General features: G+C 38.0%; 1 protein-coding gene across 1 annotated transcript in view; it reads right to left on the bottom strand.

Annotated features, from left to right (window-relative positions):
- ODAD2 (outer dynein arm docking complex subunit 2) overlaps positions 1-26214 on the bottom strand; it is a 158828-nt gene that overhangs the window by 115624 nt on the left and 16990 nt on the right. Inside the window, exons 7-8 of the mRNA XM_068987709.1 lie at positions 16527-16723; positions 5550-5645 (exon numbers count right to left, since the gene is read on the bottom strand). Coding sequence (XP_068843810.1) covers positions 5550-5645; positions 16527-16723 — 293 coding nt within the window. The remainder of the gene's footprint in view (positions 1-5549; positions 5646-16526; positions 16724-26214) is intronic.

The following is a 26214-nucleotide window of genomic DNA, read 5'->3' as shown; positions in this document are numbered from 1 at the left end:
AGAAACTAGGAAAAGAAGAGCAAAACAAACCCAAAGCAAAGAGAGAAAAGAAATCAATAAAGAAAAGAATGAACAAAACTGAAAATAGAAACAACTTGAAATATCAATTTTAAAAAACTGCTTCTTGAAAAGATCAATAAAATTGACAAACCTCTAGCAAGACTGACAAAGAAAAAAAGACACAAATTTCCAGTATCAGAAATGAATGAGGTGTAGCATATCACTTCAGATCCTGCTGACAACAAAAAGATAATAAAACTATGAAAAACTGAACATAGATTGAACTGATAATTTAAAGAAATTGATTCCTTTAAAGGTACAAATTACTGTCACTTAACCAACATGAAGCACATAATTTGAACAGCACTATAGCTACTAATGGAATTAATTCATAACTTAAAAAACAAGTGTCTTCAGTTTCAGATGATTTCACTGGAGAATTCTACCAAGGATAAAAAAACTAACAATTTTACACAATCTTTTCCAGAAAACGGGAGAGAACTGAACTCATTTTATGAAGTCTGATATCAAAACCGAAGTGCATACAAAAACAAAACACAGCTATTGAATATCCCTCATAAGTGTAGATGTAAAACTTCTTAACAAAATGTTAAGCATATATAAATGTATATATATGTAAAGCTGGGCTGGAAGAAGCACAAGCTGGAATCAAGATTGCCAAAAGAAATATCAATAACCTCAGATATGCAGATGACACCACCCTTATGGCAGAAAGTGAAGAGGAACTAAAAAGCCTCTTGATGAAAGTGAAAGAGTTGGCCTAAAGCTCAACATTCAGAAAACTAAGATTATGGCATCTGGTCCCATCATTTCATGGGAAATAGATGGGGAAACAGTGGAAACAGTGTCAGACTTTATTTTTTTGGGCTCCAAAATCACTGTAGATGGTGACTGCAGCCATGAAATTAAAAGATGCTTACTCCTTGGAAGGAAAGTTATGACCAACCTAGATAGCATATTAAAAAGCAGAGATATTACTTTGCCAACAAAGGTCCATCTAGTTAAGGCTATGGTTTTTCCAGTGGTCATGTATGGATGTGAGAGTTGGACTGTAAAGAAAGCTGAGCACTGAAGAATTGATGCTTTTGAACTGTAGTGTTGGAGAAGACTCTTAGGAGTCCCTTGGACTGCAAGGAGATCCAACCAGTCCATTCTAAAGGAGATCAGTCCTGGGTGTTCATTGGAAGGACTGATGCTGAAGCTGAAACTCCAATATTTTGGCCACCTCATGAGAAGAGTTGACTCATTGGAAAAAACCCTGATGCTGGGAGGGCTTGAGGGCAGGAGGAGAACGGGGCGACAGAGGATGAGATGGCTAGATGGCATCACCAACTCAATGGACATGAGTTTGAGCGAACTCTGGGAGTTGGTGATGGACAGGGAGGCCTGGCGTGCTGTGATTCATGGGGTTGTAAAGAGTTGGACACAACTGAGCGACTGAAATGAACTGAACTGAAAGCTATATATATGTAAAGAAGGACCAAGTGCGGTTTATTCCAGGAATGGAAGTCTGCTTCAGCATTCAAAAATCAACCAGTGGAATCCGTTACAGTAACAACCTACAGAAGAAAAATGGCATGATCATACCAACTGATGCAGAAAAAGCATGTGACAAAATTCAACACCCAGTGGTATTAAAACTCTCAGAAGAACAAGAGTAGCAGGGAACTTCCTCAACTTAATAAAGAATATCTGCACAAAAACTATCATCATACTTACTGGTGAAAGACAGAATTCTGTCCTCTTAAGACTAAGAACAAGGAAGGAAGCCCTTTCACCTTGATCACTGATAGTTAACACAGTACTGGTGTTTCTACTTCTGGATGTAAATCTAACAAAACAGGTACTGGACTTTTATGCTGAAAATTACAAATTGCTGGTGAAAGAAACCAAAGCCTTAAATAAATAGTCATACAGTCTACACAGTAAAGATATCAATTTTCTCAAAATTGATATAGGGTTTCAAGGTAACTTCTATCAAAACTTTCAGTTGTTGTTCAGTCACTCAGTTGTATCTGACTCTTTGCGACTCCATGGACTGCAGTGAGCCAGGCTTCCCTGTCCACCGTCTCTCAGAGCTTGCTTAAACTCATGTCCATTGAGTCGGTGATGCCATCCAGCCATCTCATCCTCTGTCGTCCCATTCTACTTCTGTCCCCAATCCCTCCCAGCATCAGAGTCTTTTCTAATGAGTCAGCTCTTCGCATCAGGTGGCCAAAGTATTGGAGCTTCAGCTTCAGCATCAGTTCTTTCAATGAATATTCAGGATTATTTTCCTTTAGGATTGACTATTTTGATCTCTTTCCAATCCAAGGGACTCTCAAGAGTCTTTTCCAACTCCGCAGATTAAAATCTTCAGTACGTTTTTTCTTTTTTTGTAGATATAGCATGATCATTCTAAAATGTATGTGGAAAGGAAAATAACTAGAATAACTCAAAACAATTTTGGGAAAAAATAATAAAGAGAGAGGAATCATTTTACCAGATTTCAAGAATTACTATAGAGCTATAGTAGTCAAGCTATAATAATCAAGATTGTGTGCTATCAAGATTGTGTGCTAGGGCTAGATATAAAAATTAGCTGAACAGAATGAAGACTCAGAAATAGCCCCACCAAGTACACCCACCTGATGTTTGACTAAGGTGAAAAAGCAGGTCAAGGGTTGAAGGATAGCCTTTTCATCAAATGATGCTAGAGACACTGAACATCAGTAGGTTACAAAAAAGAATATTCACCTATATATAAATTTTATATAAAATTAAACTTAAAATGAATACCAGCCTTTAATGTAAAATTATTACAACTTTTAGGAAAAATCATTGGAGATAATCTTCAGGATCAAGGGCTTCATGAAGAGTTCTTAGACATGGCATCAAAAGCACAATCCACAAAAGAAAAACTGATAAATCAGACTTCATCAAAAACTGTTCTCCCAGAGGCCCTATTAAGAGGAGGAAAAGACAAGGTACAGAGAGAGAGAAAATATCTGCAAACTAACATATACAACGAAGGATATCCTAGAGAGATAGATGACGAGCTCTTAAAACTCAACATTTTGAAAAACAAATGATTCAATTAAAAATGAGCAAAAGACATAGACATTTCACTGAAGAGCATAAACAGATAGCAATAAGTTCATGACAAGATATTAACATCATGAGCCATTAGGGAAATGCAAAGACCACAATAAGCTGCCACTGCACAGATTTTAGGACAGCTAAAATAAAACAACAAAACCAAATGTTGGCAAGGATGAGGGGAACTGAGTCTCATACATCACTGGTGGGAACACAAAATGGTGCCACCACTCTGGAAAAGCTAAGTAGTTTCCTAAAAAGCTAAAAACACAGTTACCATATGTATCAGCAACTGGGCATTTATCCTAGAGGAATAAAAACTTTCATCTGTACAAAAACCTGTATGTGATTGTTTATAGCAGTTTTATTTTTAATAGCCAAAAGCTGCAGACAGCTAAAATGTGCCTTAATATGTGAAAAACTTTAAAAGCTGTGGTATATCCATACAATGGAATGCCACTCAGCAATTAAAAGTGACAAACTATCAATACATGCAACAATTAGGTGGATCTCAAGGGTATTATGGTGTTGGAAAAGAAGTCAATATAAAAACAATGTATGAATCTATTTATACGGCAGTCCAAAATGACAAAACTATGAAAACAGATGACTGTTGCTAGGAAGAGGGGATTATGGAGGAACCAAAGTGGTTGTGACCATAACAGGGTAGCCGGAGGACATGTATGGGGTGAAGTTCTCTAGCCTGGTCGCCACGGTCACCATAAAAAATTACACATGATAAAATGACACTGAACTCTACATTGTACCAATGGAGGGAAAGAGCAAATTAGCCAAGATGGTGGTGGTCAGGCTCTCTTGCCCCACAGCCTCTTACTCTTGCCCTACACTTTGTAAATACATGGTTATGTGACAGCTGACATCACTTACAGCACTGCACATCCATATCATGAGGTACCCACTTGGCCGTGTGCCACTTCTGCTCTGATTCCTGAAAAGCCCTGGAGGCTGGAGGCTGCCTTATGTCTGTGTTATGGCCATGTTATGGCCGCATTAGGGACGTGTTGTGGCTGTGTCTGCTGGGTCAGCCACAAGAGAATACAGCGTGTCTGCTGCTACAGCTGCTATGCCAGTCAGGACAGAATAAACGTGTCTGCAGTTTCTACAATTCCTTACATTTTCTTCCAGCTTTGCTCGTTGCCTACCCTGGGTTCAGTGAACAGTGATACAGCAAAACACATATACATTGTACCAATGTTAATTTCCTGGTTTTGATCTTGTACAGTAGTTATGCAAGATGCAGGATTTAACTGTTGGGGGAAACTAGGTGAAGGGCATATGGGATCTCTCTGCACTATCTCTGCAACTTTCTATGAATCTACAAATATTTCAAAGTAAGAATTTTTTAAGAATTGTCAAAAAAATGAATAATGTATTATTCCTAACTTCCCAAGATGGCATACGTGTTGTAGAGTGTCTTAAAGTTTGTTTTCTTTTGAACTGTGCAAATTTTATAATATGAAATTCCTGCCATTCCTCCCTGCCTCCCAAACGTAAAAGCCGCTGAACTTTCTTCCCAGATATGCCACTTTTATTGTCAAACTGAAAATTGGGTAAGAAGTTTAACAGTTGGTCTTAGACTAATGGCTGTTTTAATGAGAAATAACATATGTCACTTTAGAATTAACAGAGCCATTGGTGATCAGTAAGTAAGGCTCAGAAAGATGACGATTTTGCTATGACAGAGGCAAGAGATTAGCTAAGAGTCCCGTTTTGCTACCATTCCCTGGGTTGGGAAGATCTCCTGGAGTGGGAAATGGTGATCCACTCCAGTACTCTTGCCTGAAAAATCCCATGGACAGAGGAGCCTGGCAGTCTACAGTCCAAAGGGTTGTAAAGAGTTGAACATGACTGAGCAACTGAACACACATGCAGTTAATTGCTTTTTGCATTAAATACATGTGTTTACAAACAGTTTGCTAATACCAGTAGATCACTGTATATAACTCCACATTAGGGACAGACAGTTTTCTGGGGCAGGAGCCCACTGTACCCCTCTTTTCCTGGCCAAGCAATAAAGCTATTCTTTTCTACTTTATCCCCCCCAAAATAGTTCCACATTGAAAATTATCCTATATATTTAAAGAAACCCATTATTACCATTCTTATAGCATTTCTACTATATCAATATAGATATCATAAGACCCTAACGTGAAAGTAAAGCACCATTAACCAGTATTAACTAGCTGTTATGTAGGAGTAGCTTTAAAGAACTGATCCTCAAGTGGTAAAGAATCTGTTTGCAATTCAAGAGACTCAGAAGACATGGGTTCAATCCACAGGTCGAGAAGATCCTCTGGAGAAGAAATGGCAACCCACTCCAGTATTCTTGCCTGGAGAATCCCATGGACAGAGAAGCCTACTGGGCTACAGTCCACAGGGTCGCAAACAGTTGGACATGACTGCCCACGCACACATTAACAGAAACTCACCAAATTAACTGTGCTCTTCCAGGTGAAAGAGATGATCTGGACTTTTCAAGTTTTCCTCCATGTTTTTCTACTTGGGTGTCTCTTAGCGTATTTCTGCTCCTAAAGAAATATTAATTGTATTAATTACTTTATGCTAATAGAATATTAAAAATATAAATGTGTACAAATATTCCATCATTATCAGGCACCCGAATGATGTGTTTTCCTGACAGAGAATAACTATGAGTATCAGTCTCATCTGACACCTGAGAGGTCCGTTCTGTCCTGCAAGCAGAACCATGCATTTTATATAATGGAGAAACACTTGTCCAGTATTTCTTCATGCCAGAACAGGACTTCACAGGTTGCTATCACTGGAAAGGTCCTTCAGTCTATGTCTTCTGCCCTGAGTCCCAACTGCCTGTGTTCTCCTTGCCCACCCGACATCACAGCAGGGCCTATGTCTGATTTTCTGGACATTCTCAAGCTTAGTATACTCTTTGGCACATACTGGTTTGCATCAAATACTTGTTTAGTAAATTCTTAACTGAAAAAAAAATTAGCCCATGGAAAAAGCAGTATTTTATAATTCCATCCCTCAGTTAACAGATGAGCCCATACACTTATAATTTTCAGACTCACCCTTTCAAAGAGAACCAAAAGGTCAAATACCCCCAAATCAGGGAAAATCAGAGAAGCAAGGTATCTCACCTCCCTCAAGTTTCCCTTTTCAAAGCTCTCTGAGTCTATGTCCAAAATACAATCACCTGAGGCTCTTGGAAACCCTATAGGTGAGTGTCCCCACATGACCAGTAGGGAGCCAGTTCTTAAATCAATAAGGGGACCACATGGAACACTAAAAATGACTGAAACTTGTAACCCATTTGCTAAAACTTCACAAAGTGCTCTAGGTACTTCTGACTGCTTTGGTGTTGGTAACATTGGCCTTTATTCTTTGCTTTGGCACCAATTTACAAAGGGTCCTGAATAAACCCAGGCTTGTACATTTCAGACTTTCATAAAACCAGGTCCACTTTACTCAGGCCTGTCACATGTTTCAGATTCTATCCTTTTTATAGTATTCACTTAAAGTTCTCTTAATACACATGGTACCACTGCTATGAAGTTTCCCCTAATTAATTCCACATGATTTTATATTTATTAACTAATTTATTTAATTGGAGGCTAATTACTTTACATTATTGTAGCAGTTTTTGCCATACATTGACATGAATCAGCTATGGGTGCACATGTGTTCCCCATCCAGAACCCCCTAGCCACCATTGGTCATCCCAGTGCACCAGCCCTAAGCACCCCATTCATGCATCGAATCTGGACCAGCAATCCGCTTCACATATGATAATATATACGTTTCAACACTACCCTCTCAAATAATCCCACCCTTGCCTTCTCCCAGAGTCCAAAAGACTGTTCCTTACATCTGTGTTTCTTTCGCTGTCTCACATATAGGGTCATCGTTACCATCTTTCTAAATTCCATATATATGCGTTAGCATACTGTATTGGTGTTTTTCTTTCTGACTTACTTCACTCTGTATAATAGGCTCCAGTTTCATCGACCTCATTAGAACTGATTCAAATGCATTCTTTTTAATGGCTGAGTAATACTCCATTGTGTATATGCACCACAGCTTCCTTATCCATTCATCTGCTGATGGACATCTAGGTTGCTTCCATGTCCTGGCTATTGTAAACAGTGCTGAGATGAACAAGATGAACATTGTCTCTTTCAATTCTGATTTCCTCAGTGCGTATGCCCAGCAGTGGGACTGCTGGGTCGTATGGCAGTTCTATTTCCAGTTTTTTTAAGGAATCTCCACACTGTTCTCCATAGTGGCTGTACTAGTTTGCATTCCCACCAACAGGGTAAGAGGGTTCCTTTTTCTCTGCACCCTCTCCAGCATTTATTGTTTGTAGACTTTTTGATGGCAGCCATTCTGACTGCTGTGAGATGGTACCTCATTGTGGTTTTGATTTGCATTTCTCTGATAATGAGTGAGTTTGAGCATCTTTTCATGAGTTTGTTAGCCATCTGTATGTCTTCTTTGTAGAAATGTCTGTTTAGTTCTTTGGCCCATTTTTTGATTGGGTCATTTATTTTTCTGGAATTGAGCTGCAGGAGCTGCTTGTATATTTTTGAGATTGTCAGTTGCTCCATTTGCTATTATTTTCTCCCATTCTGAAGGCTGTCTTTTCACCTTGCTTATAGCTTCCTTTGTTGTGCAAAAGCGTTTAAGTTTAATTAGTTCCCATTTGTTTATCTTTGCTTTTATTTCCATTACTCTGGGAGATGAGTCATAGAGGATCCTGCTGTGATTTATGTCAGAGAGTGTTTTGCCTATGTTCTCCTCTAGAAGTTTTATAGTTTCTGGTCTTACATTTAGATCTTTAATCCACTTGAGTTTATTTTTGGATATGGTGTTAGAAAGTGTTCTAATTTCATTCTTTTACAAGTGCTTGACCAGTTTCCCAGCACCACTTGTTAAAGAGATTGTCTTTTCTCCACTGTATATTCTTGCCTCCTTTGTCAAAGATAAGGTGTCCATAGGTGCATGGATTTATTGCTGGGCTTTCTATTTTGTTCCATTGATCTATATTCCTGTCTTTGTGCCAGCACCATACTGTCTTGATGACTGTAGCTTTGTAGTATAGTCTAAAGTCAGGCAGGTTGATTCCTCCAGTTCCATTCTTCTTTCTCAAGATTGCTTTGGCTATTTGAGGTTTTTTGTATTCCCATACAAATTGTGAAATTATTTGTTCTATTTCTCTGAAAAATACCACTGGTAGGTTGATAGGGATGGCACTGAATCAATAGATTGCTTTGGGTAGTATACTCATTTTCACTATATTGATTTTACTGATCCATGAACATGGTATATTTCTCCATCTATTTGTCTCATCTTTGATTTCTTTCACCAGTGTTTTATAGTTTTTTATATATAGGTCTTTTGTTTCTTTAGGTAGATTTATTCTCAAGTATTTTACTCTTTTTGTTGCAATGGTGAATGGAATTGTTTCCTTAATTTCTCTTTTTGTTTTCTGATTGTTAGTGTATACGAATGCAAGGGATTTCTGTGTGTTGATTTTATATCCTGCAACTTCACTATATTCATTGATTAGTTCTAGTAATTTTCTGGTGGAGTCTTTAGTGTTTTCTATGTAGAGGATCACGTCATCTGCAAACAGTGAGAGTTTTACTTCTTCTTGTCCAATCTGGATTCCTTTTTTCTTCTCTGATTGCTGTGGCTAAAATGTCCAAAACTATGTTGAATAGTAGTGGTGAGAGTGGGCACCCTTGTCTTGTTCCTGAATTTGGGGGAAATGCTTTCAATTTTTCACCACTGAGGATAATGTCTGCTGTGGGTTTATCATATATGGCTTTTATTATGTTGAGGTATGTTCCTTCTATTCCTTCTTTCTGGAGGGTTTTTATCATAAATGGATGCTGAATTTTGTCAAAGGCCTTCTCTGCATCTATTGAGATAATCATATGGTTTTTAATCTGTCAATTTATTAATGTGGTGTATCACAATGATTGATTTTCAGATATTAAAGAATCCTTGCATCCCTGGGATAAAGCCCATTTGGTCATGATGTATGATCTTTTTAATATATTGTTGGATTCTGTTTGCTAGAATTTTGTTAAGGATTTTTGCATCTATGTTCATCAGTGATATTGGCCTGTAGTTTTCTTTTTTTGTGGCATCTTTTTCCAGTTTTGGTATTAGGGTGATGGTGGACTCATAGAATGAGTTTGGAAGTTTACCTTCCTCTGCAATTTTCTGGAAGAGTTTGCATAGGCTAGGTGTTATCTCTTCTCTAAATTTTTGGTAGAATTCAGCTGTGAAGTCATCTGGTCCTGGGCTTTTGTGTGCTAAAAGATTTCTTATTACAGTTTCAATTTCTGCACTTGTGATGGGTCTGTTAAGATTTTCTATTTCTTCCTGGTTCAATTTTGAAAAGTATTTGTCCATTTCTTCCAAGTTTTCCATTTTATTGGCATATATTTGCTGATAGCAGTCTCTTACAATCCTTTGTATTTCTGTGTTGTCTGTTGTGATTTCTCCACTTTCATTTCTGATTTGATTCTTCTCCCTTTTTTCTTGATGAGTCGGGCTAATGGTTTGTCTATTTTATTTATCTTCTCAAAGAACCAGCTTTTAGCTCTGTTGATTTTGGCTATGGTCTCCTTTCTTTTTCATTTATTTCTGCCCTAATTTTTATGATTTCTTTCCTTCTACTAACCCTGGGATTCTTCATTTCTTCCTTTTCCAGTTGCTATGGTGTAGCGTTAGGTTATTTATTTGACTTTTCTCTTGTTTCTTGTGGAAAGCTTGTATTGCTATGAACCTTCCCCTTAGCACTGCTTTTACTGAATCCCATAGATTTTGGATTGTTCTGTTTTCATTTTCATTCATTTCTATGCATATTTTGATTTTTGATTTCTTTTTTGATTTCTTCTGTGATTTGTTGGTTATTCAGAAGTGTGTTGTTTAACCTCCATATGTTTGTATTTTTAATATTTTTCCTGTAATTGACATCTAATATTACTGCATTGTGATCAGAAAAGATGCTTAGAATGATTTCACTTTTTTAAAATTTACCAAGGCTAGATTTAAGGCCCAAGATGTGATCAATCCTGGAGAAGGTTCCGTGTGCACTTGAGAAAAAGGTGAAATTCATTGTTTTGGGGTGAAATGTCCTACAGATATCAATTAGGTCTAACTGGTCCATTGTATCATTTAAAGTTTGTGTTTCCTTGCTAATTTTCTGTTTAGTTGATCTATCCATAGGTGTGAGTGGGGTATTAAAGTCTCCCACTATTATTGTGTTACCATTAATTTCCCCTTTCATACTTGTTAGCATTTGTCTTACAGATTGAGGTGTTCCTATGTTGGGTGCATATAGATTTATAATTGTTATATCTTCTTGGATTGACCCTTTGATCAATATGTAGTGTCCTTCTTTGTCTCTTTTCATGGCCTTTATTTCAAAGTCTATTTTATCTGATATGAGTATTGCTGCTCCTGCTTTCTTTTGGTCTCCATTTGCATGAAATATCTTTTTCCAGCCCTTCACTTGAAGTCTGTGTGTGTCCCTTGTTTTGAGGTGGGTCTCTTGTAGGCAGCATATATTGGGGTCTTGTTTTTGTATCCATTCAGACAATCTTTGTCTTTTGGTTGGGGCATTCAACCTATTTACATTTAAGGTAATTATTGATAAGTATGATCTCATTACCATTTACTTTGTTGTTTTGGGTTCGAGTTTATAAAGCTTTTCTGTGTTTCTTGTCTAGAGAAGATCCTTTAGCATTTGTTGAAGAGCTGGTTTGGTGGTGCTGAATTCTCTCAGCTTTTGCTTGTCTATAAAGCTATTGATTTCTCCTTCATATTTGAATGAGATCCTTGCTGGGTACAGTAATCTGGGTTGCAGGTTTTTCTCTTTCATCACTTTAAGTATGTCCTGCCATTCCCTTCTGGCTTGAAGAGTTTCTGTTGAAAGATCAGCTGTTATCTTTATGGGGATCCCCTTGTGTGTTATTTGTTGTTTTTCCCTTGCTGCTTTTAACATTTGTTCTTTGTGTTTGATCTTCATTAATCTTATTAAAAATGTGTCTTGGGGTGTTTCACCTTGGGTTTATCCTGTTTGGGACTCTCTGGGTTTCTTGGACTTGGGTGGCTATTTCCATCACCATTTTAGGGAAGTTTTCAACTATTATCTCAAGTATTTTCTCATGGCCTTTCTTGCCGGGAGCCAGCACGGGAGATTCCACCCATGACAAGGTTATGTGGAAGAGACCTGACGAGCAAGGCAGATCAGGACTCGAGGGACCCCCTGGACCTGCTCAAGCAACTACCCCAAAACCAGAATCTGTCTTACTATTTTATGGCTTTCACCAACTCTTCTGACATTAACAGGGGGCTATCCCCAACCACCTTTCTCTGGAGAAAATCAACTTAGGGCTCTAGTTGATAAGTCTCTTGGGCATGAAAGGAATATTTCAATTCAAACCCCCTCTGATGGCTTTCTAGCTTGCTTGGCAGGTTTATCCAGACTCTTGCAGCTACGCATGTGATTGTTCACAGCCTCCCAACTGTGAGAGGCATGGGAAGCCTAAAACATTCTAAAAATATAGAGCCTTTCAAAGAGTTAAAAACTATTAGAATAGTGCTGGTGTAGGATTTCATTGTTGAGCCAATGCTTGCTGCCAAGTTCCCATATCTCTTATCCACTGTGCACCTGGGAGTGCAATAGTTAATGCAGTTGGAATTTAAGAAAAACAAGCAGTAGCCTTGGAATTAACCACATCAGACCTTTGAGCTAATTGGTTCTTTCTTTGTTGTAACTCACTGTACCTTTGCTCCGTGAGAATGTAACTCTGTTTAGCACTTCTGAGGCTGACATACATTAGAAATATAAAGAAAAAACATTTCAAGGGAAAATAAGTTTTCTGGTTGAGCAGTCTTTATCAAAAAAGGGTCATAAAATGTCCACAGGCCTCCAAGGCCAGAAGATAATGTACACAACATTGTTTATGGGAAAGATATGCAGAAAAAATCCTGGTTTCAATAAAGACAAAACAGATGTAATGTTTGGGCTGACTCTGTATGACCTTGCATCTTTCATTTCCCTCTATGTACAAGGCAGGTTATAAAAGTTCCTTTTGAAAATAAAGTTATGGGTCTCGCTCACTGAAGCTTGCTCTGCCCGTGTCAATCATTCTTTCTTACTCTCTCTCTCTCTCTTTCTCCCTCTCCCTCCCTCTCTTTTTCAGGCTGATCCCTTGGAGCACAGAGGCTCTCTGCGTTCACTTTCCTGCCTGGGCTTCTAAGACCCGATCGAGAAGGTGCTCTGCATCTTCATTCTGGCTACAAGGCGCTCTGCATCTTCACTCCAGTGAGAGGGTATCTGCGGCCTCCGTGAACAGAGCAAGTCCCTTGTCTGGGGCTTTATTGGCTTTCTGCATAAACCAAGGAATATTAGCCTCTATTCTTTCGTCCATTCTGAAGGAGATCAGCCCTGGGATTTCTTTGGAAGGAATGATGCTAAAGCTAAAACTCCAGTACTTTGGCCACCTCATGCGAAGAGTTGACTCATTGGAAAAGACTCTGATGCTGGGAGGGATTGGGGGCAGGAGGAGAAGGGGACGACAGAGGATGAGATGGCTGGATGGCATCACTGATTCGATGGACGTGAGTCTGAGTGAACTCTGGAAGTTGGTGATGGACAGGGAGGCCTGGCGTGCTGCAATTCATGGGGTCGCAAAGAGTCAGACACGACTGAGCGACTGAACTGAATTGAATTGAACTGATTCTTTCTTCTCTCCCTTCCCCTCTTGCCAACATTGTCCATCCTGAGGGTACCCCTGGATCCTGCTGGGGCTGGACCCCAGCACTTTCTTTTCGTGTTCTTCTGGGACTCATGATTCGAATGTTGGGGTGTTTGACATTGTCTCAGAGGTCTCTGAGGCGGTCATTTCTTTTAATTCTTTTTGTCTTTTTTCCTCTCTGCTTCATTTATTTCCACCATTCTATCTTCCATCTCACTTATCCTATCTTCTGCCTCAGTTATTCTACTGTTGGTTCCCTCCAGAGTATTTTTTATCTCAGTTATTGCACTATTCATTATTGATTGACTCATTTTTATTTCTTCTATGTCCCTGTTAAACTTTTCTTGCATCTTCTCAATCCTTGTTTCCAGACTATTTATCTGTAACTCCATTTTGTTTTCAAAATTTTGGATCATTTTTACTATCATTATTCTGAATTCTTTTTCAGGTAGACTCCCTATCTTCTCCTCTTTGGTTTGGTTTGGTGGGCATTTATTGTGTTTCTTTACTGCTGAATATTTCTCTGCCTTTTCATCTTATTTAGATTGCTGTGTTTGGGGTGGCCTTTCTGTATCCTGGAAGTTTGTGGTTCCTCTTTATTGTGGAGGTTCCTCCCTGTGGGTGGGATTGGATGAATGGCTTGTCAAGGTTTCCTGGTTAGGGAAGCTTGCATCAGTGTTCTGGTGGGTGGAGCTGGATTTCTTCTTTCTGGAGTGCAATGAAGTGTCCAGTCGTGAGTTTTGAAGTGTCTATGGGTTTGATGTGATTTTGGGCAGCCTGTGTATTAATGCTCAGGGCTATGTTCCTGCGTTGCTGGAGAATTAGCATGGTATGTCTTGCTCTGGAACTTGTTGGCTCTTGGGTGGAGCTTGGTTTCAGTGTACGTATGGAGGCTTTTGGATGAGCTCTTGTCAATTAATGTTCCCTGGAGTCAGGAGTTTTCTGGTGTTGTCAAGTTTTGGATTTAAGCCTCCTGCCTCTGGTTTTAAGTCTTCTTCTTACGGTAGCCTCAAGATTTCTCCATCCATACCACACCAATGATAAAACATCTAGGTTAATGGAGAAAAGATTCTCCACAGTGAGGGACACCCAGAGAGGTTTGCAGAGTTACAAACAGAAGAGAAGAGGGAGGAGGGAGATAGAGGTGACCAGGAGGAGAAGAGGAGGAATCAAAAGGGGAGAGAGCAATGTAGCCAGTAATCAATTCCCTATGTGCTCTCCACAAGCTGGAACACCCAGAGAGGTTCACAGAGTTACATAGAGAAGAGAAGAGGGAGAAGGAGAGATGACCAGGAGCAGAAGAGTGGGAGTCAAAGGGAGAGAGACAGATCTAGACAGTAATCAGTTCCCTAAGTGTTCTCCATAGCCTGGAATATCCAAAGAGATTCACAGCACTGGGTAGAGAAGAGAAAGCGGAGGGAGGACATAGAGGTGACCTGGGGGAGAAAAAGCAAAGTCAGGGGGAGAGGGCAATCAAGCCAGTAATCATACACCTATGTAAAAATGAGTACCAACGATTGGATTCTTAAAGGTACAAATACCAAAAAGCAAAGATTAAAAATCTAGAGTAGAGGTTAGACTCTTAAAAATACAATAGTAAAAAAAAAAAAAAAAAAAATCACAAAAATAATTTAAAATATATATGAAATTTGCTTTAAAAATAGGGTCTTTTTTTGTCAAGGTAATAGGTTATAAAAATGAAAAAGGAGTAATAAAAGGCTTAAAATTTTTTAAAAATTAATTTAAAAGTGATAATAGTAAAATATATCTAGGAATTTCTCTAGAGCTGTTGTGGGTAGTATGGGGTCAGTTCAGTTTCAGATAGTTCCTTGTTCCAGCTTATACTTCTTCTCGAGGCCTATAGGCCCCTTCCAATGTAGTAGGTGCTAACTATAGGGTTTTAATCTGTTGTACCTGTCACTTCCCTCTGTTTATTTTGGCTTCTTCTGTTTGCAAGTCTCTTCAGTGTCTAATTTCCGCCCTGACACACGGAGGTGGAGGTGGTCACTTATTTAGGCTCACTTGTTCAGTTGTGCTGTGGGGAGGGAGGAACACTGCAAACAAATATCACTAGCGTGTGTAGGGAGCACCCGCAGTGTGTGGGCCACACTGGGTTGGCCCCCATTCACGGCATGGGTGCCTTTGCAGTCTACACTGCTCAAGCTCCAGGATGCTCTGCAGGGGAACTGTCTAAAGCGGGCCCTGGGTTGCATGCACTTCCCAGGTCTAAGCCACTCAGGTTCAGGTTCAGGTTCTAGGGTACTCCACAAAGGCACAGACTCAGTTGGGCCTGTGTTTTGTGCTCTTCCCATGTCCGAGCAGCTCAGGCAAAAAAGTCCTTGGCAAGTGCACTCTCCCCAGGTGAGGCAGTGTGTCTTACCTCCTCCCCTGTCCCAGCTGCTCTGTTTCCTGGATGTGCAGCAGGAGCGCCATCTCAGGTGTGCCGTGTGTCTCCTTTAGGGAGCTGATCACTGGCTGCAACCTTCCTGGTGGATGTCAACCGTCCAGGAACTCAGGAAGACTTGGTTAACAACTGGGAGCCTGCTCAGAGAATGCCATCTCTAGGGCAGAGATAGCCCCTCGCTGGCTCTGGCTGCCACCCACCTGCCTCTCTGCCTCCGGTGGGAGATGGGCTGGTCTGCAGCTGGCTAGCTCTCCTCTGGTATTCACTCAGTCCTTTGTTCTGTGAGCAGCCTGGCAGTGCCTTAGGTTAGAGCTTTTCATGGGAAAGATCTCTCTCTCACTTGTTTTCTTTTTTTCTCTCTCTGGCTATCCCAGTTTGGGTTGCTATCTCACGTTAGCTCCCTCAGATTGCCCTCAGGGCATTCAGGCCTGGTCCTTAACCTAAGCAATGCAGCCTGCACCTCCCTGTTCAGTCCCAGCTTGCTGGTGGCAGATGGGAGCATCTGGGCTACTTCTCTGCTGGGAGTTGTAGTTAGGCGCGTAATCTGTGGGTTTTATTTATTTATTTTTTCCTCCCGGTTATGTTCCCCTCTGAGATTCCAAAACTCCCCTTAGACCTGCCGGTGAGAGCGTTTCCTGGTGTTTGGATACTTCTCCTTCTTCGCGACTCCCTCCCCAGGACGGGTCTCTGTCCCTAACTCTTTTGTCTCTCTGTTTATCTTTTATCCTACCTCCTTTTGAAGACAATGGACTGCCTTTCCAGGTGCCTGATGTCCTCCACCAGCATTCAGAAGCTGTTTTGTGGAATTTCCTCAGTGTTCAAATGATCTTTCAATGAATTTGTGGGGGAGAAAGTGGTCAGGACTGCCTCCTGATTTTATATTTAATCACATAATTTAACACTACTTAATCAGGTCCCTACCACAATGTTTACATTCCTCCATGAGATTCCTCCATGTGTTTTATCATCATTTTCATTTGTTATTTGCCCTGACTCACCAAGCACATGAAAGTGAATTGTGCTCTCCTTCCGTGGTCCTCTGTACACAAACCCAGTTTGATGTCAAATCTTTCTGCTTGGAACATGAAGAGGGGAAAAGGGAACCAACCTGTAATTACTTTGGAGGGAGGTGTATGTATATACTCTGTATTTTCCTCCAGTGAAATAAAGTTATGTGAAAAGTTAGATAAACATGTGGTAGGGAAGTATGTATCAGAAAACCCATTATGTTAATATCTACCTACTCTTTGGAACTGACACTGGTCCTCCAGTTTAAACTTGGCTCCAATCTCTTGGTCAGTTGACTCCTTCCCAGATTAATTCGGTTCTTCTCTTGTGTACTCTTGCGGGAAGTAATACTAGTTTTATGTGTAATGGCCACTTCCTCCTTAGGTGCCTCGTTAGGCTGATCCTTTTGTGGTTGTTCACTGAATTTAATTTCCTTCAATTAATAAAAAAAGAAAAAAAAAAGCATATTTTTATAATGATACCACTTCTGAATTATCTCATGTGATCTGAAAATTCACCACCCTAGTGATAAATTTAAGATGTCTCAAGATGCTCTAACTTGTGTTGCTTAGCAACACAAATTGAATCTGGACAACTTCAAGACTAAGCCCTCTACTGGAGTTAGGCTGACAGTAATGGGATGATCCTAAACTCACAGCTCTTATGCAGCCCACACAGATACTGCAACAGGGCTGCTGGATTGACTCACTCCTCACCACCACCTGAAAAAAATTATACTCAAACCCTATAAAGGCTGAGGTGCATCTTACTCAAATTGCTGAGACCAAGGATAAAGACATCATCTTGCAGGTAGCCAGAAACTGAAGACACTTTATAGACAGAGGAAAAACATAACAATTAAAACACACTTCTCATCAGAGACAATGCAATCCAGAAGACAAGGGAGGGATACAGTTAAGGTGATGAAAAGGAAAAAAATTCACATCCTCTCAACTCAAAATTCTATACAGAGGGAAAAAAATCTTTTGAAAATAAGGATAAAATAGACATTCACAGATGGAGAAAAGCTGAGAGAATTCACTGTCAGAAAGACCTAAGATAAAAATTGTTCATGGACCTCTTCTGTCAGAAGGAATCTCATACTAGACAGAACATAGATCTATATAAAATAATGCTGAAATGATAAAAATAAATATAAAAGACTCTTTGTGGTGAGGGGTTACTAGCATGTTGGAAGTAAAATTCATGACTACAATAGTACAAAGGACTGGGAGTGGCATTTGAAGCCACTTGTAAGGTTCTTAGACCAGTGGTAAAACTGTACATTATTGTTCAAAGGCACACTCTATAAATTAGACACATATATGCCCAAGTGAGATACTTTTAAAAAGTAGCATAACTGATGAACTAATATCATAAACAAAATGGAATCATTTCTAAAAGTTCAATTAATCCAAAAGGGGAAGAAAAAAAGGAGACAAAGAATAAATGGCACTAATAAAAGCAAATAGCAAAATAGTAAATTTAATTTAACTCTACCAGTAGGAACTTTAAATGAAAGTGATTTAAAGACTTCAATTAAAAGAAATCATCAGATTGGACGTAAAAGGAAAACCTAATTATTTGTAGTCTAAAAGAAACCATTTTATATATAAAGATATAAATACATTATAAGTAAAAGGCTGAAGAAAAATATTCTATGAAATCAGTGATCAAAGCAGAAATGCCTATATTAATGTCAGACAAAAAGGGACTTCAAAACAAATAATATTATCAGAGGTAAACAGAGAGACACATAATGACAGAGCCAATTACCACCCAATTCTAATTATGTTCACAATAGAATTTCAAAAGACATAAAGCAGAAATAGAACAGGAAAAACAGATAAATCCACAATTAGGAAACTTCAAAACTCCCCTCTCAGAAATCAACAAACTGAGCAAAATAAAACTTAATAAGAATATAAAAGACCTGAGGAAAAGTATCAACCACCTGAATGTAACTGACATTCACGGAACACACCACACACAACAGCAGAATACACATTCTTCTCAAAAGCACAAGGAAAAATTCACCAAACTGACCAAATTGTAAGCCATGAAACAAACATCCACAAATTTAAAAGAACTCAAATCATACAAAACACTTTCTCTTAATAAAATGGACATAAGCTAAAAACTCGTAAAAAGACATGTGGAAAATCTTCAGATATATTGATTTGCATGAAAACATATCAGAGTCTCTGGGAGACAGTTCATATGGTGCTGAAAAAGAAACTCACAGCATAAAATTTCATATTAAAAAATATAGGTCTCAAACCAATTCCTAAGCTTCCAACTCAAGAAATTAAGTAAGAGCAAATTAAGCTTAAAGAGAGCAGAAGAAATAAAATTATAAGAGCAGAAATAAAATAAAACAGAAAACAATAAAGAAAATCAATGAAACAAATAATTGTTCTTTGAAATGACCAGTAAAATTGATCACTTCTTTCCAGATGAGTTAAGAACAAAGAGAATATATAAATGACCAATATTAGGCATGAAAGAGGGATCCTTCAGAGAGCAAATCGTTTAGACATCAGAAGATAACAGTGGAGTAGTATTTGATGTCAATACATTAGGTAACTTAGACAAAATGTACAAATTCATTGAAAGCTATGAACCACCAAAGCTTAGCAAGAGAAAGAAATATGAATAGTTCTGTATCTATTAAAGAAATAAAATTCTCAACATAAACCCTTTCAACAAAGAAACCTTCAAGTAGAGATGGTTTCCTCGGTAAACACTACCAAACATTAACAAAGAAATAAGACTCAGTCTATATGAAGAATTCCAGAAAGAAGAAAAGTAGTGAATACTTCCAAATTCATTTGCAGCCACATTACCCAGATACAAAAAACCAGACAAAGACTTTTATTAAAAGATAACTACTAAGCCATAGCCTTCATGACTATAGATACAAAAATCCTCAATAAAATATTATCAAATTACATTGAACAACGCTAAACAGGGTAAGAGATCATGACCAAGTCAGAATTATCCTGGGATTCAATATCAGTTCAACATTCAAAAATCAATGACCATATCAACAGACTAAAGGAGAAGAATTATGTGATCATCTCAAGAGATGCAGTACAATTACCACCTCCAAGCAGGAATGGACTCATTTCCCACAGTGTAAGTTGAGGCCCCATGGGAAGCATGTCCTCCTGGTCAGGTGAGTGCAAGCAGAGATGCAGTGGGGAGACCAAACTTCTACTCACTGCCCAGTGGTGTTGAGGCACCCTACACTACTGGAGAAGGGTTCTCAATGGAGTCTAAGCGAGGAACTTGGATTTTTACATGCACTTTGCAGTACCCCAGACCTACACCATGAGACCCACACTTAGAGAAATCCTGCTAAAACAAAAGACTTCCATGAAATCCAAAGTTTCATAATATAATCCAAAAATGTCCAAGACACAATTTCAAAAAGATCACTCATCATACCAAGAACAAGGAAATGTCACAACCTGAATGAGAAAGGACAGTGAATAATTGATGCTTATACCAAGATAAAATAGATGATGGAATAATCTCAAACAGATGTTTGGAGTAAGATTTTAAAGTAGCCATCATAAAAATGGTTCAACAATCAATAATAAGACTTGAAACAAATAACAAATTAGAAAGTTTCAACAAATAAATAGACGATATAAAGAAGAACCAAATAGAAATTTTCAAATTTAAATTTACAAACCAAAATAACTCCCTGGAGAGTTCGGCAACAGGATGGAGAAGAGAGAACCCGTGATCTTGAGGACAAACAATAGAAATTACTCAGTTTGAACCACAAAGAGAAAATACATTGGAAAAAAAAATAAACAGAGCCTCAAGATCTGTGGGACAGTAGAAAAAAATCCAACATTCATGTTATTAGAGCACCAGAAGGAGAGGAGAAATCAGGTCAGACTCTAAGAATGTCAGAAGTTTTCCCAAACTTGGAAAAAGACATAAATGTAAGATTCAAGAAGTTGAGCAAACCCTAAACAGAATAAACCCAAAGAAATTCCTATCAAGAAACATAATAATCTAACTCCATAAAACCAAAATCAAGGAAAAGTAACAGCAATGAGAGAGAAAAAATATTTTACCTATAAGACAGAAACAATTAAAATAAAAGCAGATTTCTCATTAGAAAACATGGAGGCCAGAAAGACTGGAAACATTTTCCAAGTGCTGAAAATAAAGAACGGTCAACACAGAATACTATATACAGTGGAAATATTCATTAGGAATAAAGGGGGATTCAAGATGTTCTCAAATAAAGGAAAACAAAGAGAATCTGTCACCAACAGGCCTACCTCCAAAGAATAAGAAGTTCTTAAACAGAAAGGAGATGATAAAATAAGGAAGTTGGCAACACAAGAAAGGAAGGAAAGAATCAGAGAAAGAATAAAATCATTCAGTTCAGTTCAGTCGCTCAGTCATGTCTGACTCTTTGCGATCCCATGAATCGCGGCACGCCAGGTCTCCCTGTCCATCACCAACTCAAGACTTTCATCCTCCTCTTGAGTTTTCTAAATGACGTTTGATGGTTGAAGCCCAAATTATACCATTGTCTAATACAGTTTATCAATGTGAAGGAAATAAAGACAAATATAAATGAGAGAGGGTATAGGGACTTAAAGGAAGACATGGTTTCTCTACTTTTCTCAGGTGGTAAAATATCAAACCAGTATATTATGACAAATTATATATAACACAATATCTACAACCACCACCAAAAACTCTACACAAATAGATATACCTAAATACTATGGAAAAATCAAAATGGTATTTAAAAAAAAACGTTCAAGCCAAAGAAGACCAGGAAAAAGAAAAAGATAAACAAAACAGAAAACAGAAGGAAAAAACAGAAAATAAAACTAAGCTGGCAGACTTAAGCCCTAATATCAATAAGTAAAAGTAAATAATCTAGGGACTTCTCTAGTGATCCAGTTGTTAAGAATCCACCTGTCAATGCAGGGACACGGGTTCAATCTCTGGTCCAGGAAGATCCCACATGCTGCACAGCAACTAAGCCCATGTGCCACAACTACTGAGCCAGCATTCTAGGGTTCAACAACGGAAACCACCGCAATGCAAAGCCCTCACACAGCAACTAGAGAGTAGCCCCTACTCCCAGAAACTAGAGAAAGCCTGAGCTCAGCAACAAAAACCCATCACAGTCAAAAATGAAAGAATGAATGAAAATATTTTTTTAAGTAAATGATCTAAACACACCATGGATATGATACATCAATATACAGCGTTTCAGAAAGTGGATTTTAAAAATGACTCAACTATATGTTATTCACAAGAAACTCACTTCAAATATAATGATATAGGTAGCTTGAAAGTAAAAAAAGGGGAAAAGATATACCATGCAAACATTAGTTAAAAGAAAGCAGGAGTACCTATATGAATAGTAGATTAGCCTTCAGAAAAAAAAGAAAATCACCAAAGACAGAAAGGGACATGACATAATGATAAAATAGTCAGTCAAGAAAATGTAATCCTAAATGTGTATATAGAACTGCATATACAAAAACAGAAGTAAGAGGAGAAACAGACAAATCTACAATTATAGTTGGAGGATTTCAAATCCCTCTCAAAACTGATAGAAAATCAGCAAGGATATGAAGAATTCAACCACACCAAAAACCAAATTTATAAAGTTGTTCAGAATTTGTTATCTCAATACAGTGGAATCAAACTAATAATGAATCATGTAATGGGAAAATCTAACACTAAGTAACAAACTTCTAAATAATCATGGGTCAAAGAGGAAGCCTCAAGGGAAAAAAAAAAATGAGGTATAGTTGGCTTAAGGGAATTTTTTTTTAATACAAAAACTGAATGAAAATGAAAACGATGAGAATAAAACACCAAAATGTGTGACAGCTAGGAAGTTCTGCAAGGAAAATTTACAGCACTAAATACTTAAGCCCTAATAGACTTAAGCCCTGGTAGACTAATACTTAAGCCCTGTAGCACAAACGGTAAAGAATCTGCCTGTGATGCAGGAGACCAGGGTTTGATCCCTGGGTGGGGAAGTTCCTCTGGAGACGGGAATGGCAATCCACTCCAGTATTCTTGCCTGGAGAATTCCATGAACAGAGAAGCCTGGCAGGCTACAGTCCATGGGTTTGCAGAGTTGGACACGACTAAGCAACTAACACAGACTTAAGCCCTAATATCATTAAGTAAAAGTAAATACTCTAGGGACTTCTCTAGTGACCCAGTTGTTAAGAATCCACCTGTCAATGCAGGGACATGGGTTCAATTCCTGGTCCAGGAAGATCCCACATGCTGCACGGCAACTAAGCCCATGTGCTACAACTACTGAGCCAGCATTCTAAGGTTCAACAACGGAAACCACCGCAATGCGAAGCCCTCACACAGCAACTAGAGAGTAGAAAGGAAGGAAGGAAGAAAGCTCTCAAATCAAGACTTTAAGCTGTTACCCTAAGAAACTAGAAAAAGAAGAGCAATATAAACTCAAAACAGGCAGAAGGATATAGAAACAGACACATCTCTGAAGTGTCACAGCTTTGCTGAGAGCAGGAAAGTGGAGTGTTCCCAACATCTTACCACTGCCATGCCTAAGAGAGGTGCTCACTGTGTCTGAGAGACAAAATGTCTGAATGTGTGTCCAAAAAACAAATAGCTTCTCTATAAATGAATGTAGACTGAAGAGAATTCTTTATCTTAATATTGGCCATATCCAAAATCACCAAAATTCCTTTCAATGCAAGTATGACTAGATTAAATGCATGGTTTAAAAAAAAAACTAGAGAAGAGTAAATGAAACCAAAAGTGACTTCTTTGAGAGAACTGAGTAAAATGATGGACTTCTAGCCAGATGGATCAAGAAAAAAATAAAACACATTGATTAATATCAGGCACGAGACAGGTAACAATAGTTACAGCTTCTACAGTTGTTAAAAGGTTAACAAAAGAATACTATAAACAAGTTTACACCAATCAGTTCAACAACTTTAGACAAAAGGGATACACATTCCTTTAAAAACAACCTAGCAAGCACCCTCAAGAAGAAACATAACCTGAAAGGCCCTATAACTAGTAAGTACATTGAATTTGTAGTTAGAGATCTTCCCACAGTGAACACTCCAGGCCCAGATGGCTTCACTGGTGAATTCCACAAACAGTTAAGACAGGACACCAATTCTAAGCACTCTTCCAGAAAACTGAATGGGAGATAAAATCTTCCAACTCATTCTATAAGGCCAGTATTAATCTGATACTCAAACCAGACAAAGATATTGAAGAAAAGAAATCTACCATTGATAATCCACACATTGATAATCCTAAACAGATGTAAAACTTCTTGATAAAATGTTAGCAAATTTAAAATTTTAAATAAATAAATAAAAAGGATAATACACCCTGCACAAATGTAGTCCCAGAAATGTAAGGCTGGTTTCTCTTTCAAAAATCAATATAATTAACCAAGTTAAACTAAAAAATAAAATAAAATGACTAATGCAATAGATACAGAAATATCATTTGATAAAATCCAACATCCAATCCTAATAAAGTTCTCAACAACTTTGATAGAAGGGAACTTCCTCAACCTTATAAATTTTGTCTATGAAAAGCTGATAGGTGACAACAATTAGAAACTGAAAGTTTTCCCTTTACCACAAGGAACAAGAAACCACGTCTACTCAGTTCTGTATTGGAGGTTCCAGCTAGTGCATTAAGGAAAGAAAAAGAAATAAAATGATGGAAATTGGAAAGGAAGCGGTAAAATGATCTTTATTCAGAGACAATGTGATCATCTATGTAGAAAACCCCTCAGAATCTACAAACCAGACAAAACTATTAAGTGACTTTAGCAAGGTTTCAGGATATGAAATCAATATACAAAAGTGCATTTTATATAGTAGCAACAAATAACCAGAAATTGGAACCTTAAAGCTATTGTTTAACAACAGCCCCAAAATAGGAAATATTTACAGATGTTTCATGAGAGATGTGTAAGACGTGTGTTGTAAGTTACAAAACAGTGCTGAGAGAAACTGAATAAGATGGAGAGACATGCTGAGTAACATTAAACAAGGAGAAACACTGAGTTCCATGACCTGGAAACTCCAATACTGTTAAGATGTCAGTTCTTAAACTGATCTATAGATTCAATACAGTATCATTCATAAATCCTTTGGGGTTTTTATGAAAAAACTGACAAGCTGACTATAAAATTGGAATGGACATGCAGAAGATGCATAACAGCTGGCAACTCTGAAGAACAGCAGCCACATTGGAGGACTGACAATACCTGAACCAAGACCGACTGACTACAGTAACCAAGACAGCGTGGCTCTGATATAAAAATAAACAGATCAGTGGAGTGGAAATACACCCATACAAACGGACAACTGGGCAAAGAAACAACAATTCTTTTCCAACAAATGATGCTGGAACAATTAGGTGTCTGCATGCAGAAGAAAAAAATGAACTCTGATCCATACCTCACAGCATGTACAAAAAATATATTAAACTGGATCATATGCCTGGATATAAGACCTAACATTTAAAAACTTTTAGAAAAAAAACACTGGAGAAAATCTTTGTGACACTGGATTTGGTAAAGCTTTGTTAGATACAACACTCTAAAAAGTTAGTAAGCTGGACTTCATCAATATTGAGGACATTTGTTCTTTGAAAGACTTTTTGGAGGATAAAATGACAAGTCACCCCCTGGGAGGAAATATTTTACAAATCCCCTCTCTGAAAGAAAATATAAGCTTATATGTATGTGTGTATATAGGTAGGTAGGTAGGTGTATATCTCACAACTAAATAATAACAAATTTTTAAAAAAATAAGAAATGGGCAAAAGATCTGAATATATACTTTACCAATTAAGATATATGAATCACATTCAATTAGCATATAAGAAGATCCCTTCAAGAAGTGCAAATTAAAATTCAGTGAGATAGTGGTACACACCTATTAGACAAAGTCTAAAATAAAGGAATGGCCGGACCACTCATTGACAAGCATGTGGCACAGCCGTCAGTCTGGTGCACAGAGTGGATGGAAAATGTTACAATCGCTTTGGCAAGCAGTTTACCAACCATTTAAAAAGTTAAACGTATAACCACCACATAACCTTGCCATTTCAGTCCTACGTTTTACCCAAAAGAAATGAAAGAATATGGTCTGAAAAAATATAAACACCCAAAACAAAACATTAAAAATATGAAAGCTTAAATTTTAAAGATTTACACAATGTTTGGAAGACAAAGTAAAGGTGTATTTCCAGAAAGTGGGGTGGGGTGTACGAGAGAAAAGAAAATCAGAAGATCAACCTCAGAGGCCTCAAATCCAACTAGAATCTCATGAAGAGAACAAAGAGAACAGAGAGGGAAAAAAATGATTAAAGATGTAATACAAAAATATTTTCCAGTTTTAAAAGACATATGTCATCATTAATGAAAAACAAACAGAAACCAGCACCAACCATATCATCATGAAAATTACAGAATATCAGGGATAAGAGAAAATCCTAAAGGCTCATTCTATGAGAAAAGCCAAAACAAACAGGTCACATAGGAAAATGCCTTTAAAATTCTAAGAAAAAAATTATTTTGAAACTGTCATTACAGAAACAACAACTAAGAGAGAAGAATAAAGATATTTTCAAACATGCTAACCATCAATTTTTCTCCTCCTATGTGCCTCTTTTACTCAGGAAGCACTACCAAAATGATGGGGTACACCAAGAAAAAGAAAACTGATGAGACGATAAAGGCCATATATGGAAAGCCCACAACTAACATCATATTCAATAGCAAAAGCCTGAAAGCATTTCCCCTAAGATCAGGAGTAAGACAAGGAATCTACTTTCACCACTTCTATTCAGCATAGTTCTGAGAGTTCTAGCCATGGAATTTGGTAAGAAAAAGAAATTTAA

The sequence above is a fragment of the Capricornis sumatraensis genome, chromosome 15 (assembly GCF_032405125.1).
Source record: "Capricornis sumatraensis isolate serow.1 chromosome 15, serow.2, whole genome shotgun sequence".
Lineage (NCBI taxonomy): Eukaryota > Metazoa > Chordata > Mammalia > Artiodactyla > Bovidae > Capricornis > Capricornis sumatraensis.
This window is presented reverse-complemented; position numbering and strand designations above follow the sequence as displayed.